This window comes from Silurus aristotelis (assembly GCF_946808225.1).
Source record: "Silurus aristotelis genome assembly, chromosome: 1".
NCBI classification, from domain to species: Eukaryota; Metazoa; Chordata; class Actinopteri; order Siluriformes; family Siluridae; genus Silurus; species Silurus aristotelis.
Genome location: NC_139574.1, coordinates 34,056,758 through 34,074,151, shown reverse-complemented (window position 1 = coordinate 34,074,151; position 17,394 = coordinate 34,056,758). Strand labels below are relative to the sequence as shown.

General features: G+C 38.5%; 1 protein-coding gene across 2 annotated transcripts; it reads right to left on the bottom strand.

Annotated features, from left to right (window-relative positions):
* Positions 1 to 1,194: 1,194 nt before the first annotated feature.
* On the bottom strand, positions 1,195 to 16,122 carry flad1 (flavin adenine dinucleotide synthetase 1). 2 transcript variants are annotated; one of them, XM_083537570.1, is made up of 8 exons: positions 15,704 to 16,122; positions 14,924 to 15,064; positions 12,823 to 13,582; positions 11,563 to 11,710; positions 9,210 to 9,308; positions 8,769 to 8,958; positions 1,782 to 1,855; positions 1,195 to 1,646 (listed from the first exon to the last, which is right to left on the bottom strand). In XM_083537570.1, exons 2-8 carry the CDS (start codon positions 15,038 to 15,040, stop codon positions 1,511 to 1,513), a joined length of 1,524 nt encoding a protein of 507 aa, XP_083393696.1. In that variant the 5' UTR covers positions 15,041 to 15,064; positions 15,704 to 16,122; the 3' UTR covers positions 1,195 to 1,510. The 2 variants fall into 2 exon arrangements, with proteins under 2 accessions (XP_083393696.1, XP_083393695.1); XM_083537569.1 differs by having other exon boundaries at positions 14,924 to 15,089; positions 15,704 to 16,118.
* Between the last annotated feature and the right edge of the window lie 1,272 nt (positions 16,123 to 17,394).

The following is a 17,394-nucleotide window of genomic DNA, read 5'->3' as shown; positions in this document are numbered from 1 at the left end:
TGTGCAAAGCAGTAATCAAAGCAAAAGGTGGCTACTTTGAAGAACCTAGAATGACATTTTTCAGTTGTTTCACACTTTTTTGTTATGTATATAATTCCATATATAAGTCCACATGTGTTAATTCATAGTTTTGATGCCTTCAGTGTGAATCTACAATTTTCATAGTCATGAAAATAAAAAAAACTCTTTGAATGAGGTGTGTCCAAACTTTTGGTCTGTACTGTATATATATATATATCAGCTTTTTAGACATACTGTATGTCTAATGTGTAACCTAACATGTTATGCTTTGTTCTAATTAGTTTGCACACAACTCAAGAGGATTCAGCAGTATGCAGGTACACAAAACCTGTCCACAAAACATTGTCTTATTTGCCTATTAATCCTTTACTTTCCTTATTAATTTTTTTTAATACAAAATATTTAGCAAAGTCTTATATGAAGAAGATCTTTGTTGGGTCAACAAATGTTTTATGTGACACACATTTCTGTCATCCATGCATACGTTTTCAGCGTAGCCAGTTTTGTTCAATGGAATGAGACCCTTTAGCTTGGATGTTGTATTCACGAAGTAAACAATAGTGCATTCAGGGTGCATTTTAAGCAGGTGTCATGTTATCAGGCACGTCCGGACATTTTTTGCATTTTGGCCTATATTGAAACTTAGTTAAAGCACACGCACAGGTAATAATGACGGAAGAGAAAGCGTACGTAAATGGAAAAACAGCCTAAAATCCATAAGATTCAACCAAACACTTTAGGGATACTATTTGTTGTATATTTGTTGTTGGTCAGTAATGGCATCGCTGACATTTAGCTTGGTTCCTGTGCTCAGTAAGAGGTGAGCAAGTCTGATATATAGCACTGCAAGAGTTCAGATTCATTCCAATAATCATTGTAAAAACAAACAAGACACTTCTACAATCAGCCTCAGTTTCTCAGAGCCAGATCAAGAACTGGGTCAGTAAATGGACAAGTGTCTGAATTACCCTGAAAAATTCCATTACATGGCTTCCATTCTATAATAAATACAACACTATTGTTTACCACTGATAAATATGTTGTTTGTTTTAGGGTTTCTGGAAAATTTATTAATCTCATCAATGCACGCAAATGTAATTCTCACAAGAAGCCTTTACATTCTGCTTCTCAGAAACTGAAACCAATGATGGCATACAGACGATGACAAAGATGTACTGTTAAAATGTTTATTTAGCCGTTCAGTTTTTTGGTCACTTTCCATTTTAATGGAAACACAAGCACAAAATTCAGTCAAGTATTAAAAGGACAAGCCCTTTTTAATATGCAGATTATATCTCATACATGTCATGGCATCATAGGATCCCATTCGGGGGAAATCTGCACCCAGTGTTGCTATTATTGGCTCAGGAGCCACTGTGACTGACCCTGGGCAGGACAGTTACTGAAGATTCATGGATGTATGTTTTCCAGTTTCTCCCTGCCTTCTCAATCCCTCAATGTGAGCATCTGACCCTACACTTGTATGACATCATGACCTCGAGCTGCGCTCCTCTTCTTCTTTCTCCAGCTGATAAGCAGGTCTATAATGTGTTACACCCCTGTCATCCACCTCTTGGAGAGAAAGGTTCCTAAAAGTGTTATCCATGCTCCCCAGTGAAGTGTATCTACAGAACACATAAAATACATGACAAGAACAATAAGTAAAGATTTGAGAGACAAAGGCCGCATTTTGAATGAGTGAAAAAATGCCATGTGTACATAAATATCTGTGTGTTCAGAAGTGGTAAATAGAGCCTCACCCTTTGTCATATAGAATGCAGTATGGGACATAAAGGGTCCTCAGGAACATCCAGATGTCATGATATGTCCAATCCTATGGGCCAGCAAGAGACAACATACATCATACAAGCTTTGGTCATTCTGTTCTACAAATTGTGTTTTATATTTGTACTTGTCGACACCCAAATAAACTCAAATAAACTCAAATCTACTCAACCATTTTCTTGAGACAAACTTGAGACAATCTATTCATCTGCTTCAGCTGGGCCAAAAATAAATGATGCAAGTGAACAATGATCACATGAGCACATCAGCATATTTGAATGACTAAAGATGACAAAAAAAAGTCCCTAAATATCAATGTAAGAACAACAACATTTGAAAGACTGATAAACACCTATGGAAAACATTCACAAACAGTAATTTATGGTTCCAAAACATATACAGGAGAAAAAAATAATTTTTTTGTCACCTGATTTTATTTGGTGGTTTAGAGAAGTAGTTTAGAATCACAGTATTTTAGGCCCTAATGACCAAAAACAAAAGCAACAACAATTAAAGGATGGTGCAATTTCTGTATCATGCAATTGTAATGAAGGCTTCATGGAAAGCCTGGCTTCCTGTAAAAATTCAAGAAAAATGCAGAAATGAAACGTTCTTTAATATCAAAATATCCATATCATTAACTACTCTTGGTAAAATATCTCCATTCAACACCGCACTGTTCATTCTATGAAAAGTGATAATCAGCAATCTGTTGAAACTGAAATCAGTATGAATGTCAGACACCAATATACAGCCTGTTGGAACATTAACCTTCATCACTTTGACAGATAGATCAATGTACAGCAAATAAACAAAAAGGCTATAGGCGTAAAAATGTATGCTGATAAACAAGTGCATATATGTGTGTGTGTGTGTGTGTGTGTGTATGTAGGCAAGATGTATAGAAGGAATATATAAATACTTAGCGGTATATAAATTTACAATATGCAATTTTTTTTACATTGTATTTACAACTGTACAGAAGTTATACATAGTGTTTATTAATTATTCTAATGGTGACAGGATTTAATTGTATTCATATAAACACCCAGTCGTTTTATCGTTTTGAACAAAGCGTTCATGTTCCTTTTGTTTATATGCAACAAACCTGGTAATTAAATGGTATTAAGACTTACTTCCACTATCTACTTTGCCAAATATATACATTAATGTACAAATGTTGGTACAAAAACATAACAAACAGCTTTATTTTCATAGAAAAATTCTTTATAGCATGAATAACAGCTTTGCACACTCTTGGCATTCGGACAGTTTGTTTCTTTATACATTCAGCTGAAACACTTCCAGTTCATCCCTGAGCAGTTCATTAGGATTTAGGTGCTGTGACTGGGTAGGCCATTCTATGATAGACAACACCCCAGCCCACTGTTTGCTCTCTAAATAACGCTTACAGAGCTTGGATGTATGCTTCAGGTCATGTTGGAGGGGAAACTTGGTTTCAGTTAGACGCTGTCCAGATGGAATTGGTTGGTATTGAAGTATAGACTTATCGATTAGTAGCCATGCTGGGTTAGTTTACCTTTCGACCGGAATAAATCTCCATCCTTCCCTGCTCCAAAACAACCCCAAACCAATAAGCTTCCATGTTTGACTGTGGCTGTGAGGAAGTCTGCGAACATCTCTCATGTTCTCTGTCTTAGATAAGTTTTTCTCTCGTTGCCAAAAATTTCAAAATAACATCTGTCTGCAAAACATTTTTTTCCCAGTCTTTCACAGTCCAACTCTAGTGTGTTTGGCTTTTAGCTAGTTTAGTGCATGCCTGTGTAAAAAGATTTGACAGGCACTGTAACTGCTATCAATAATTACATACAAAAATAGCCGTAAGAACCAGATAAACATGTTTACTGTTTCATGTACTATACATAACCAGTAAAGATTAAGGTGGCTGCACATTGACTTGTAAAATCATCATTGCACTCATCTGCTGTCACTTTGGGTTTGAAATCTACAAGTACTTGAAGAGCTTTCGAGCAGAAATAACATACTTTCTGTTTTAATGATGATTATTCAGAGGCCATTATAAAGATTATGCAAAATTTGATTACATTAAAATTTTTATTTTTTATTTTTTTATTTTACTTTATGTTCAAAGCCAAAAAAATGAAACCTTCCACTTTAAATTTGGAGGGTTGGGCAGCTCCATTCTACATCTACGTTCATTAATGTAATCGACAGCTTGTGCACACCTACACCACCAGTTATAAGAATGCTGGATTTGAATATTTCAGAAAAAAAAAAAATGCAAAACGCACTTTATTTTTGATTAATCGACCATTTTGACGAATACGACTCTCAATGGAAGTCTGCCCCAGGGGTCATTTATTCAATTTACATGAAATCCTTAAATCAACTGCATACAGCAAATGAATATACAGAAGGCTGCTTTCTTTTCCCCCCATTTTACTCATCAGTCACTGTCTCTGTTAAACATCTCTTTTCTACTCAAAGGAAATTTTTAGAGAAATTTTGTTTAACCCCTTATGTTAATAATTAGCTGCAAGTGTGGAAATGATAAGGGCTCTTAAAGGGCAAAGTCTATGATATAATCAAATTGTCATATTTATAGACATTTCCCCCATAATGGTCTTGCAACTCGGCGACTCTTCCACGACCCGGTACTGGGTTGCAACCGGTGTTCTACACCAGTGGTCCCCAACCTTATTTGCGCTACGGACCGGATCAATGTCGGACAATTTTTATTACGAACCGGCCTTAAAGGTGTGGTGGAAAAATACAACAAAATAAAATGATACAACCGGCAAAAAACATTTTGCCATTTTCTAAATATAATAATAAACGTGAATCCACTGTGTTGTTTTTTGGTCATTTTGCTCGCTTGGGGGTTTGAATTTAGCGGTAATGTATGATGTGTTATGTGTATGTGTATGATGTGTATGATGTGCGGCCGGAGCACCCCCCCCTTTAAGAATGTGGATAAGACATCATGACATGCATCAAGAGTGAGTCATAGACAGATGTAAGGGAGAGAATCTGGTAATTTTCCAAAATAAAACATCGTTCAGAATTGAGATAATAAATAAAACAAAAATAATGTAAGTTATGTATTCTTTCTGTGAGGCCCGGTACTAATTGACCCATGGACCGGTGCCGGTCCACGACCCGGGGATTGGGGACCACTGTTCTACACTATTACTTTTAACGCTGCAGTGCGCCTATCAGCCACATGGGGGGGTGCTTGGATAACCACAGTTCGGCATTTCGACCTGCGATTAATGAATTGCTTTTGATAAACCGCAATGTGGTGCATATTAACAATCGTATTGTTAATATTTACAAGTGTGCTTAATGTTTGACTAATTTGTGTACTAATTATTCACAAATGCTTATACAATTGTTGAAAGATGTATAAACACACAATTTTTAAGCAATGAACCTCAAACTTTTTCTTATCGCAATAAATGTACATGCATTCAACAAAAAGTCGTTCAATGCAACATTTCCATGGCAATGCTTTCAATAAGAGGAATTTCTGCCTTCAGTTAATTCATTTCTGACGTACAGTACACAAGATTTCTGACTTATTCACAAAAATATGAGGTAAACTTCCACACAACATAAAGGTGTAATCGAGGTCGTCCTAAACTGGGGCTGCAATTGATAGATCGGATAAAGTTTTTTATTAGATGTTTTGCTTATAATAAATATATAAAAACCCCTAATTCAGGGTATTTATGTATAAAACTGTATTTAAAAAAAAATGCAAAAGCCACATATTGACTTTAACTCAGGCAGTGTAACAGAAAAGTGAAAGGAGCAGAGAACATTGTTGGACCTCTCAGTCACCAATACAGGATATCCACCAAAAGCATTACCTCAGTAAAACAACCAGATTAATGTCTGACTTAATCTACCTTTACCACACCCTCTTATGCCTCTGATATACGATTTTGCAGTGTCAAGACCAAGCCCTACCTTTATAAAGTGCCAGAATGTAACTGTCAGGCCTTAGGAACAATTGTAGACCATAATAAACTCTTTGACTCTTTAAATATTGTGCTTCACTAAGCACCCAGTTGAGGCACGATCTAAAAGTGAAAGGAGCAGATAGACTGTCTTTTGATAGACAGGCCCAGGCAGAATGGGCAAAATACATTAAAATCCACAAATAATAACAAGGATCTGCAGGAAGGTTACCTGACCCTGCATTGCTTGCACAAACATGATCTGCATGGAAGAGTCATCAGAATGAAACCTTACCTCATCATGTGAATGAAAAGAAAAAACTTGGCAAGTGTTATGCAACTGGGTGGATCTATTACATGCTGGGTTTGTGTTGTAGCTAGTGGCAGGGATAGATGAAATAATAGTTTCCAGTTTACACCAGTAAATGTAATACTATCAGTCATGAAACTGAATCTGAAAAGAGATTTTTTATACTCTCCCCTTACATTTTTCAGACTTAAACAAGACTGAAATCTGGGAGTAGATCTTAACCATGCAGTGCTTGCAAGACAGGCCAGGAATATCTCTGGAAACTGGAAACCATTCTGCAAGGTATAGCTAAGTATTTACCTAGAAGAGCTCCACATTACTAGCATTAGGTAACCAATATGATTTTGAAGTGTCCACGCGTTTTTTTATTTCGGATCCTTCCAAGTTTTGTTATAGTTTTATATCTAAAGACCAAGCTATTCGGTACAATTTATATCGACTTAGCTTTAAATAAATAGTTTCGCACATTTATAAGAAGAATGATTTGACTTGATTTTGAAGGCATTTCTATTTTTTATCTTGTATTTATTTTTTTATTATTTTATAGTTTGATGTAGAGTCTGTGCTTAATTCTTCACACTTTAAAACTGCAACAAACTATGAAATCTGGTGAGAGTTACCCAAACGTTTGCATTCAACTGTAAATCATATTCATGTTATTTATGAATATCATAATATCTACATTAGTTTTTCCCTGTTACAAGTCCCAAGAAGTAGTACACTTGTAGCAAGGTGATTGTTGTATCCACAGTGTTAGAAAGGTTGTAATAGTGGTGTTGTACCTATTTTGTTTTTTATACTGTACAACTTGCACAGGAGTTATTTATTGTTGGGTCCATAGTGCATCTTTCAGTGGCATACATTTTTTTTTTTCTTGAACCTTTCCATATTATGTAGTTACAACCTACAACTGAAATCATTTTATATGATTGAACTTATTTTGCTAATGAAAAATTACATATGATTAGCACATTTGGTAGACTGTTTATTGCTCTATGTTTGGAATCCTAATAGTATAGTGAAAAGTAGCTTTTCTGTTTTTATAATTTACTTTAGAATTCTGGAGTGAGTTAAATGAAGTGGTGGACTTGTACCTAAAAAAGAAAGATTGGTGATTGGGGCAGACTTTAATGGGCAAGTTGGTGAGGGAAACGGAGGTGATGAGTAGGTATGGCTTTAAGGAGAGGAATGTGGAAGGGCAGATAGTGGTAGATTTTGCTAAAGGGATGGAAATGGCAGTGGTAAATGCTTATTTTAAGAAGCAGAAGGAAGCATAGGGTGACGTATAAGAGAGGAAGAAGGTGCACACAGGTGCTCAGTGGTGGTAAAGAGGTGCTGGATTATTTAGCAACTACTGCAGAAGTGAAAGCTAGGAAGGTACTTGGTGTGACATCTGGAAATAGAAAGGAAGACAAAGAGATGTGGTGGTGGAATGAGAAAGTGCAGGCGAGCATAAGGAAAAAGAAGTTGGCAAATCAGAATTGGGATCAACAGAGTGATGAGAAAAGTAGACAGGAGTACAAGGAGATGCGGCAGGGGGACGTGGTACAGAGGGATGTGGAAAAAACTAAGAAAAAGGCATATGAGGAGCCGTAGGAGAAGTTGGACACTAAGGAAGGAGAAAAGGATTTGGCCAGGCAGAGGGACCGAGCTGGGAAGGATGTGTTACAAGTTAGAGCACTATAGGATGGAGATGGAAACGTGTTGACTAGTCAGGAGAGTGTGTTGAGAAGGTGGAGGGAGTATTTTGAGCAGCTGATGAATGAGGAGAATGTTGATGATGAAGTAGAGAGAAGGCCAAAAGGAGTTGCATTGTGTGTTTTTGAATTTAGAGAAAGTGTACGATGTATGAGAAAGTTGGGTGTGTCAGAGAAGTATGTGAGGATGGTACAGGACATGTATGAGGACAGTGTGACAGCAGTGAAGTGTGCAGTAGAAACGACTGATTCAAGGATCGGCTCTGAGCCCTTTCCTGTTTACAGTGGTGATAGACACTTTGAAGGATGAGGTCAGACAGGAGTCTCCATGGACTATGATGTTTGTGAATGATATTGTAATTTGTGGTGAGAGTAGGGAGCAGGTTAAGAAGAGCCTGGAGAGGTGGAGGTACGCACTGGACAGTGAGGGAATGAAAGTCAGTCGGAGTAAGACAGAGTACATGTGTGTGAATGAGAGGGAGGGCAGTGGAGTGGTGCGGTTGCAGGGAGAAGAGGTGAAGAAGGTGGACAAGTTCAGGTACCTGGGGTCAACAGTGTAAAGTAATGGAGAGTGTGTTAGAGAAGTGAAGAAAAGAGTGCAGGCAGGGTGGAGTGGGTGAAGAAGAGTGACAGGAGTGATTTGTGATAGAAGGGTATCTCGAGAGTGAAAGGGAAAGTTTATAGGACTGTGGTGAGTCCTGCGATGGTTTATGGTTTAGAGACAGTGATACTGAGTAAAAGACAGGAGGTGGAGCTGGAGATAATTTTAAAGGTGCTCAAAGCCTTTTGCAGGGATAATTCGGGCTGTGTTAAGCAGGAAAAAATTATGTTATGTCAAGATTATATTCTACAGCTAAAATCTTCTGGGGGGGGTGGGGAGCAACTCGCAATAAATACATTATAACTACAGAGATAAAGTCTGTCAGACTTTGATGTTGGTGTGACAAAGCCGTTCTGAAAGTTTCTGACTTTGAATACCGTGCAAGTGTGTTTGTATGTATTTGTTTTTACCAGTAATGGGTTGACTCTCATATAGGGAGGCCAGTCTGGGTCTGTGGGGCAGAGGGCGGTGAGGGTGTGCGAGTATGGATCAGTGCGTCTGGTGCCCATGAGAACAGCACGGAGCTCAGGTCTCTTCTCCTGCACATCAATAAGAGCCTGACGAATGTTTCCCTCCACAGCTAACAGGTCCAGTTCGTATCTGCAAAACAAATACTGTACATGAGTATTTTATCTACTTATCTTAATTAAATTCTTAATTCGATTCTTCTTTATTATTCGGTTCATATGTACAGGCATTGCAATGTCTTTCGCTGAGAACTGTGGTATGGGTGGACAATGCGCAACTAATAATAAATACATTATAACAGACCGCTTTTTTTGCCATTTGGGTCAAAAGGAGACCGAAAGCAAGGTTCTCAGTTCTAAATAAATAAATTCTAAAAGGTTTACCTTTTTATCGTGTCCTGTAGAAATTTTTCCATCTCTGGGAATGGGGAGACGATTCGGATGTACAGTGCTTTCACCTTGTCTTTGCTGTCTGGGTAGCGGCTGAGAATGAAGCAGGGTTATTAGCTAATATAAATGCTGTGTTTGTGTAGTGTATACTCTATGCTCTACATTGAAAATCTTCACATGCTGATCTTTCCTTATTGTTAAGTATTTGTAAGGTATGACCATGCATGTATAATAGACACAAAGGTCATCTGTCAAACAGCTGGACTTTTGGTATAAATCTGTAGCATTTTCTAACCAACTAAAACTTCAAAAATAAAGGAAAAAAACAATAGCATTGCCCAGGTGCTGATTACAGAGGTTAATTTTTTTAACAGCAAAACCCAAAATTTTTTTATAGTTTCACAATGTATCTATATGTGAAAAAAAAGAAAGGAAGTGAGAACGGAAACTGGATGGGTCTTTATTAGAAACAAAACTGCCAAATCAGGCCTGTTCTACAAAATGCAGAAGCGCTTTTAAAAAAAAAAAAAAAAAGAGAGAGAATTCTAGGAACAAGTCGCTGTTCCGTACTTTATTGCAGGTCAAGGATTTCCTGTTGTCATACCTTTAAATGAAGCCAAGTACTTGGACCCTGGTTCCAGCACCATAACGTGAATACTGGTAAACTTAGGTATTTGCAACAGTTCTCTTTACATACATTTTTTTTGGTCAAGTTTAAAGAGATGGATCAAGCTTAATGACTTATGCATTGCACATCAAATAGAAATACAGTGGTGTGAAAAAGTGGGTTTTTTTCTCTTTTTTTTGCATGTTTGTCACATTTTAATGTTTCAGATCACCAAACTAATTTAAATGTTAGTAAAAGATAACACAAGTGAACTGCAGTTTTTAAATGAAGGGTTTTTTTATTATTGAGAGAAAACTAAATCCAAAACTACATGACCATGTGTGAAAAAGTGTTTGGCCCCCTGTTGAAGCTGTGGTTTATCACACCTGCGTTTAATTTCTCTGACCTGCCTGACAAAGTAAATTAGACCAAAAGATCCTCAAAAGCTAGACATCATGCCGAGAGTCAAAGAAACTCAGAAACGAATGAAAAAAAAAAAAAGTAATTGAGATCTATCAGTCTGGAAAAGGTTATAACACCATTTCTAAAACTTTGGGACTCCAGTGAACCACAGTGAGAGCCGTTATTCACAAATAGCAAAAATCATGGAACAGTGGCGAAACTTCCCAGGAATGACCAAAATTACCCCAAGAGCACAGATTCGACTCATCCAAGAGGTCACAAAAGACCCCACAACAACATCCAAAGAACTGCAGACCTCACTTGCCTCAGGGAAGGTCAGTGTTCATGATTCCACCATAAGAAAGAGACCTGGCAAAAATAGTCTGCATGGCAGAGGTCCAAGACAAAAAAAAACGCTGCTGAGCAAAAAGAACATAAGGGCTCATCACAGTTTTACCAGAAAACATCTTGATGATCCCCAAGACTTTTGGGAAAATACTCTGCGAAATGACGAGACAAAAGTTGAACTTTTTGAAAGGTGTGTGTCCCATTACGTCTGGTGTAAAAGTAACACCGCATTTCAGAAAAAGAACCTCATACCAACAGTAAAATATGGTGGTGGTAGTGTGATGGTCTGGGGCTGTTTTGCTGCTTCAGGACCCTGAAGATTTGCTGTGAAAAATGGAACCATGAATTCTGCTGTTTACCAAAAAATCCTGAAGGAGAATGTCTAACCATTTGTTCGTGACCTCAAGCTGAAGCAAACTTGAGTTCTGCAGCAGGACAATGATCCAAAACACACCAGTAAGTCCATCTCTGAATGGCTGAAGAAAAACAAAATGAAGACTTTGGAGTGGCCTAGTCAAAGTCCTGACCTGAATCCTATTGAGATGCTGTGGCATGATCTTAAAAAGGCTCGAAAACCCTCCAATGTGGCTGAATTACAACAATTCTGCATAGATGAGTGACCAAAATTCCTCCACAGAGCCGTAACAGACTCAGTGCAAGTTACCGCAAATGTTTGATTGCAGTTGTTGGGCAGCTGAACCAGTTATTGCACAGAGCCATGTAGTTTTCGATTTTATTTTCCCTCAATAATAAAAACCTTCATTTAAAAACTGCATGTTGTGTTCACTTGTGTTATCATTTACTAATATTTAAATTAGTTTCATGATCTGAAACATGCGTGTAACAAACATGCCAAAAAAAAAAAAAAAAAAGAAATCAGGAATAAACACTTTTTCACACCACTGTATATAGTCAAATCAATCAAAAAGTGTATTTATGGGCTGTTTGAAAATGCCACAATTCTGATACTCTCATTTCTCTTTTCCTCACCGTTTAAGGGCAGCATAGAAAAGATGCAGCAGCGCCGTGCAGTCTTTGCCACCGTTGAAGCCGATGCAGATCTCATTCAGTCGGTAATGATCCAGTGCCTTCTCGATCGTCCTCAGAGCTGCAGCTACTTTCTCCCCAAGGGGTGAGCCTGAAAAAGTGTAATTAAAATTATATATATATATATATATATATATATATATACACACACACACACACACACACACACACACACACACACACACACACACACACACACACACACACACACACACACACACACACACACACACACACACACACACACACACACACACACACACACACACACACTGGGAACACCCAGTATTTTACGGTTTTAGAGAGACATGCATTTTCCTTTCATTTATATGCAACAACGTAGGTAATTTAACAGTATGAAAATTCACTTTGACAAAAGCAATAAATAAATGTATAGATATACTTTCTTTTTATTGAAAAAAATCCTCTGTGGGCATGAATACTGTTTACGTTTAGCTGAAATACTTCGCTAGTTGGAGATTTCTATCTGCCTGTCCGTTTCATGATAGATAGCACTCTACCAGACTGCTTGCTCTCTGAATGACATTTACAGAGCTTAGACGTATGTTTCGAGTGATTATCTTGTCGTATCACAAACTTGGATCCAATTAGCTGAAGTCCAGACAGAATGGCATTGAAGTATGTAATAGAAGCAATGTTGGTCAGTATTCCTTTCACTTGTAATTAATCTCCAATCTTCCCTGCTTCAAAACAATCCCAAACTTTTTAGCATCCACCTCTGTGTCTGACTGTGGGTGTAAAGTAGTTTGTTAGATAGAAGCACCCACATCTTCTCTCCTGTTCTTCGTCTTACATAAGTTCTCCTGTTAGAGCCAAAAATGTCAGACTTGGACTCATCTGACCGCAGAATTTTCTTTTAGCCGTCACTGTCCAATTCTCTTCTATATCTATATATATATATATATATATCTATATCTATATCTATATCTATATATATATATATATATATATATATATATATATATATATATATATATATATATATATATATATCTTTAACCGGCTCCAAAACCAGACTTTGAGCATGAGAAAAACCACACAGAACACAACCAGTCTGTTGTACATTATTTATCAGCGATTTCTGTCTTTGCTGATATTATCCCATTTCTTTACTTGCTGTTTTTTTCCGTATGCACACTCAAACAAAGGGAACTTTTCATGAATCGGTTTTACAATAATTACCATTCAAGGCGAGTGAGTAGACCTCATGAGGAGCAACGGCTACCGGATCGCTGACCAGCGGCACCACACTCCCTTTAGGCAGCTCCTCCTCTAGCTGGGCCTGTGCCGTCTCCACCTTGTTGGCACTATCCGAGTCTAGCACCAGTCTCACACGGAAGTAGTTACTCAGCCAGTCGGGATACGATCCGAGCGCGATCTGCTTTCCCCATTCTGACTGCAGCCTGGTCAGGATGGGCGCGATTTCTCTTTCGTCAGCATCCACGAACACCTCACACGTGTGGAAAGCAGTCCCCGGGCTGGCAAACAGATGTTCCAGGCCATTGAATGCTCGCTCCAGGAGTGTAGGAATGCCAGGGAACATGTAGACATTGCGCACGCTGACGAGTGGGAAGCGCAGAGGTTCACCGCTCTGAGGATCGCGGCCGTAGTTCAGCCTTGCAGAAGAGGGCACCATTGCAAGTTTCATTGTGGCACTGGTAGAATCGACAGTACCGAAGAACTGCTCGAGAAGGCGTGTGAGGTCTGGGTGGGCATGCAGACTCTCATCGAATGCCAGCGCCACCGCTTCAAAGGTCACGTCGTCGTGCGTGGGCCCGATGCCACCCGCCGTGATCAGGTGTGTTACCGTTGGTGAGAGAGCGGCCACTTCCTTAGCGATGACCTCCTGCACATCAGGCACCACCGAAATGCGCTGCACACTGACTCCCAGCTTGCGCAGGCCGCGGCACAGGAAAGTGCTGTTCGTGTCTGCCGTGTGACCCTAAGACATTAAAATATACATTTAAAAATGTTATTTAAATTAAAAATGTATAAACATTGCATGCCTGATAAAAGGACTGTTTCCAGTCATTTATTGCTCAATCACTGCATACTGTACAGGCAATTTTATCATTAGTATTTTTATGCATTTAAAAATAAACGTAAAAGTAAAAGCACAACAACTGAAAAAGCAGCTGAACAGCTGATAAAGGTTTCTCGCATAAAATGTGTAGTACAGCGGTTCGCAAAAAAAGTACTGTTATGTAAAAGTACCGTAATTTCCGGACTATAAAGATCATATATAAGCCGCACCCACTGAATTTTACAAATATTTTTATTTTTAACATAAATAAGCCGCACCTGTCTACACTAATGTACTTTACACAGGCTTTAACGAAAGACACGTTACACACGGTGTAACGGGTGAAATATGTTGCGCTTCCTTTAGGAGCATAGCGGTGTTTTGGGAATAGCATGCCAGAAGCGAGCTCTCCCTTCACCCAGACTCAACGCGTTACAACAGCTTGTATCTAAACAGTAGCCGACCAAGAAAGTCATTGTTCACTGTCTTCCTCCTTCCTTTTACAACTATTTCTCTCGGGAGTTTTTCTTTGGCATCGTCGTGCGTTTAAAAATCACCCGATGGAAGTTTTTTCTCCCGATGCCGTGCAGCTCAGAACACAGTTGAGGTGCGTTTTTTCTTTTCCGTTCGAAAATTTCATTGGTCTAATATTATGGGGTTCAGTTTTTTGGCTTGAAGTTTGTAAAACCGGGAAAAATTCATAAATTAGCTGTTTCTTTGTTTAAGCCGCGGGGATCAAAACGTGGGAAAAAGTAGCGGCTTATAGTCCGAAAAATACGGTAGCTCGCAGACCCAAAGCTAGCTTCACCATACAGATTAAGATTTTTAAAACAACGACAGGGGATGACGGTTACATTGATGTGTTTCTCATGCAAAGCTGTTCAATGTCTAATCTGAAGCTATATACAGCCTAATATAATGGCAGGCTAAATCAAACTGGTATTTTAAGTACTTTAAGATCAAGATTTAAAAAAATAATAATAAAAAGCTCCAATAAAAACAGTAACCAAATAATTATTTGGATATATGCTCATAAAATACATCATGAAATTAATCTAGAAATGTCACCCCCCCCCATGATGAGAGACATGAAGCTAAAATTGTGTGTGGTTTTTAAATAAACAGATCTTTTTTTTTTTCTTCAAACTATCACCATTTCACCCTTTTTAATGCAAAACACAATAGTACACCACAGCTCGTTGTGTGTAATGGTAATTACCCGAAATGCCACATCGTAGCGGGTTTGTCTCTGCGTCTCACCTTGAGAATCTCATCACCGACGATGATGATGGCGGCAGTGACGGCTTCTCCGTTCTCTGTGCTACCGTTTTGAGCCATGCTGCTGAGGTGAGCTCCCACGCGACGAATCCTCTCCATGGCTCTGCACAGCCGAGGTAAAGCCTGGAGCATTCAGACGGGGCGAAGACTAGGGGTAAGACACAATTGTGTTTATGAATGCTTAGAGTCATCGCAAAAATATATCCTGTAACAGTGAAAGCTGTTAGATTCATCCAAGACCAAAAAGATTGTTAAAGGTCTTGCTCAAGCAGAACAGTCGCAACTTGATTGACTGTATAAAGGCCCAGGGGCCCAAACAGTCAAGGGCCCCAAAGTCAGAAATTATTTACTACCTACAATCAAAAGGCCTCCACATTTAACAGTGTGTGATGTGCTTCTCGCTGTTATCCGTTATCTGCTATTCAGTAGGTTACATGATATCAAATGAAAGACTGCAGCTCAGTGATCTGGCCTCTTCATGGAGAACGGTGCCTTGTGACGTCACGGAGGTAACCTGTGAATCTCCCTCTAGTGGTAAAGCGTGGAAATACAACTGAAGAGGAATCCTCTCCCACAAACCCTAACCTCATATGACCAGGGATTTGAACGCATAATCTGATTTTGATCCATATCATCATCATCATCATCATCATAGGAAGAAAGACAATATAGCTGAGACGAGTTATGATTTTTAAATGATTTTACAAATAACAAATAAGATATAGTATGAATTATTTACCATGGCTTTTTTGACTCCCTTACCTTCTTAGCAGGTGATAAATGATCACTGTGTGTGAATCATGCCAAGATCATGCCTTGAGAGGTGCATCTTCTTGAACATAAGCATGTGCTCAGATCAGAGGGCATTGAATTACTACAGCGGTCAATGTATCTATAATACAGCATGTCATGAAGATTTAATAGGCACTGGAACGTCCAATGACAGTCAATCATACTAGAACATAACTAACTAGAATATAATAAAAAAGAACAGAGTATAAACCGTTCAATAAAGTCCCACAATTTGTTGACTTGACCATGGACCCTTGCCCTCCGCTCAGATGCTTCAAAACAATACGATCATGTCCTGTAAGGAAACTTGAGCGCCTCTCGAATCAGCCAATCGGATGCAGCGTTTGCCGGACCTGACGCAGTACGCCTCTACATGAACAAATGAACATTGAGGAAGGCGGGACTTACCACTCAACCCGGAAGTGCCGCTACTTTTCCTGGGTGAGGGTGTCGTGACGTTTTTCCGCCTATATTCAGCAAATCCCACCTATTATTACACACATGCATTCAATGTGCCCCATTTTTATGTCTAAGTTACAAGAATGCTTTCTTATCTCCCTTTTTTCTTATGTCTAATAAAATAAAGCTTTCTTACTTAAAATATTCTTTCAGAAAATGTATTGAGGACACACCTATATCTAAACAATGTTAAAAACAATTTCTTTCATTTTATTCCCTCAGAAGCAGCAAGCTTTAAAGTGGTTTGGTTTGTGGTCAAACTGAAGCCTTTTCCCAAAACACTGTGTAAGGACGAGAGCCCAGTCACAGAAAAAGAAATCCCACACACACATTGAAACATCTATACATCTACACATCTCTTTCATCTTTTTCTATTGTGATACCCAAGTCACAAGAGCTCACTTATGAATATCTGGAGTGACAGATTGGGATCATGATGTACTAGTTTTACTTCAGGGGTTTTTGGGGGCTGTACTTCTCATTCCCATTGCTGCACTGTATATTTTTCAATTTTAAATCATTTGTTGTAATAAAGGGTTGGCCTTGGGAGTTTCACTACTTATGTCGTTTAGCAACTCTCATATAAGTAGTGATACTTTTAATACTTTAATTCAATACTGCCATTGTATTGAGAAGCTTGAAGGTGGAGTGGTAGCTCAGTAGTCAAGGCTCTGGGTTACTAATCGGAGGCTTGGGGGTTCAAGCCCTGGTATCACCAAGCTGCCACTCTTGGGCCCTTTAGCCAGGCCCTTAACCCTCTGTGCTTCAGGGTCACCATATCATAGAATATGTGAAGAATGAATTTCACTGTGCTTTAATGTATATGTGACAAATAATGGCTATTCTATTGATTATCACATACAAATATCAATCCTGGCCAGGATTTTAACAGATTTGAATAGGAGCTACTATTTCTTGCACTGCTCCTCTGTTTATTGTAAACACATTCTGTCACTCGGTTATATATCTTGTGATCATTCAGTCATTTGTACCTCCTGAGAATTCGATTTGAGTCATAAATCTCGACTAATCGAGTCAATTAGTCATAAAGGAAACAGGTTAAAGGGGGAACAATTGTCAACATTGTCTTGTTCTGTCACAAAAACATAAAGAGTTAGGAATGTAGTTTGAATAATAATGTTTTAAATGTTTTTTTTTTGTTTGTTTTTATAAATGTAATAAATAAAAAGTGTGTGTAGTGC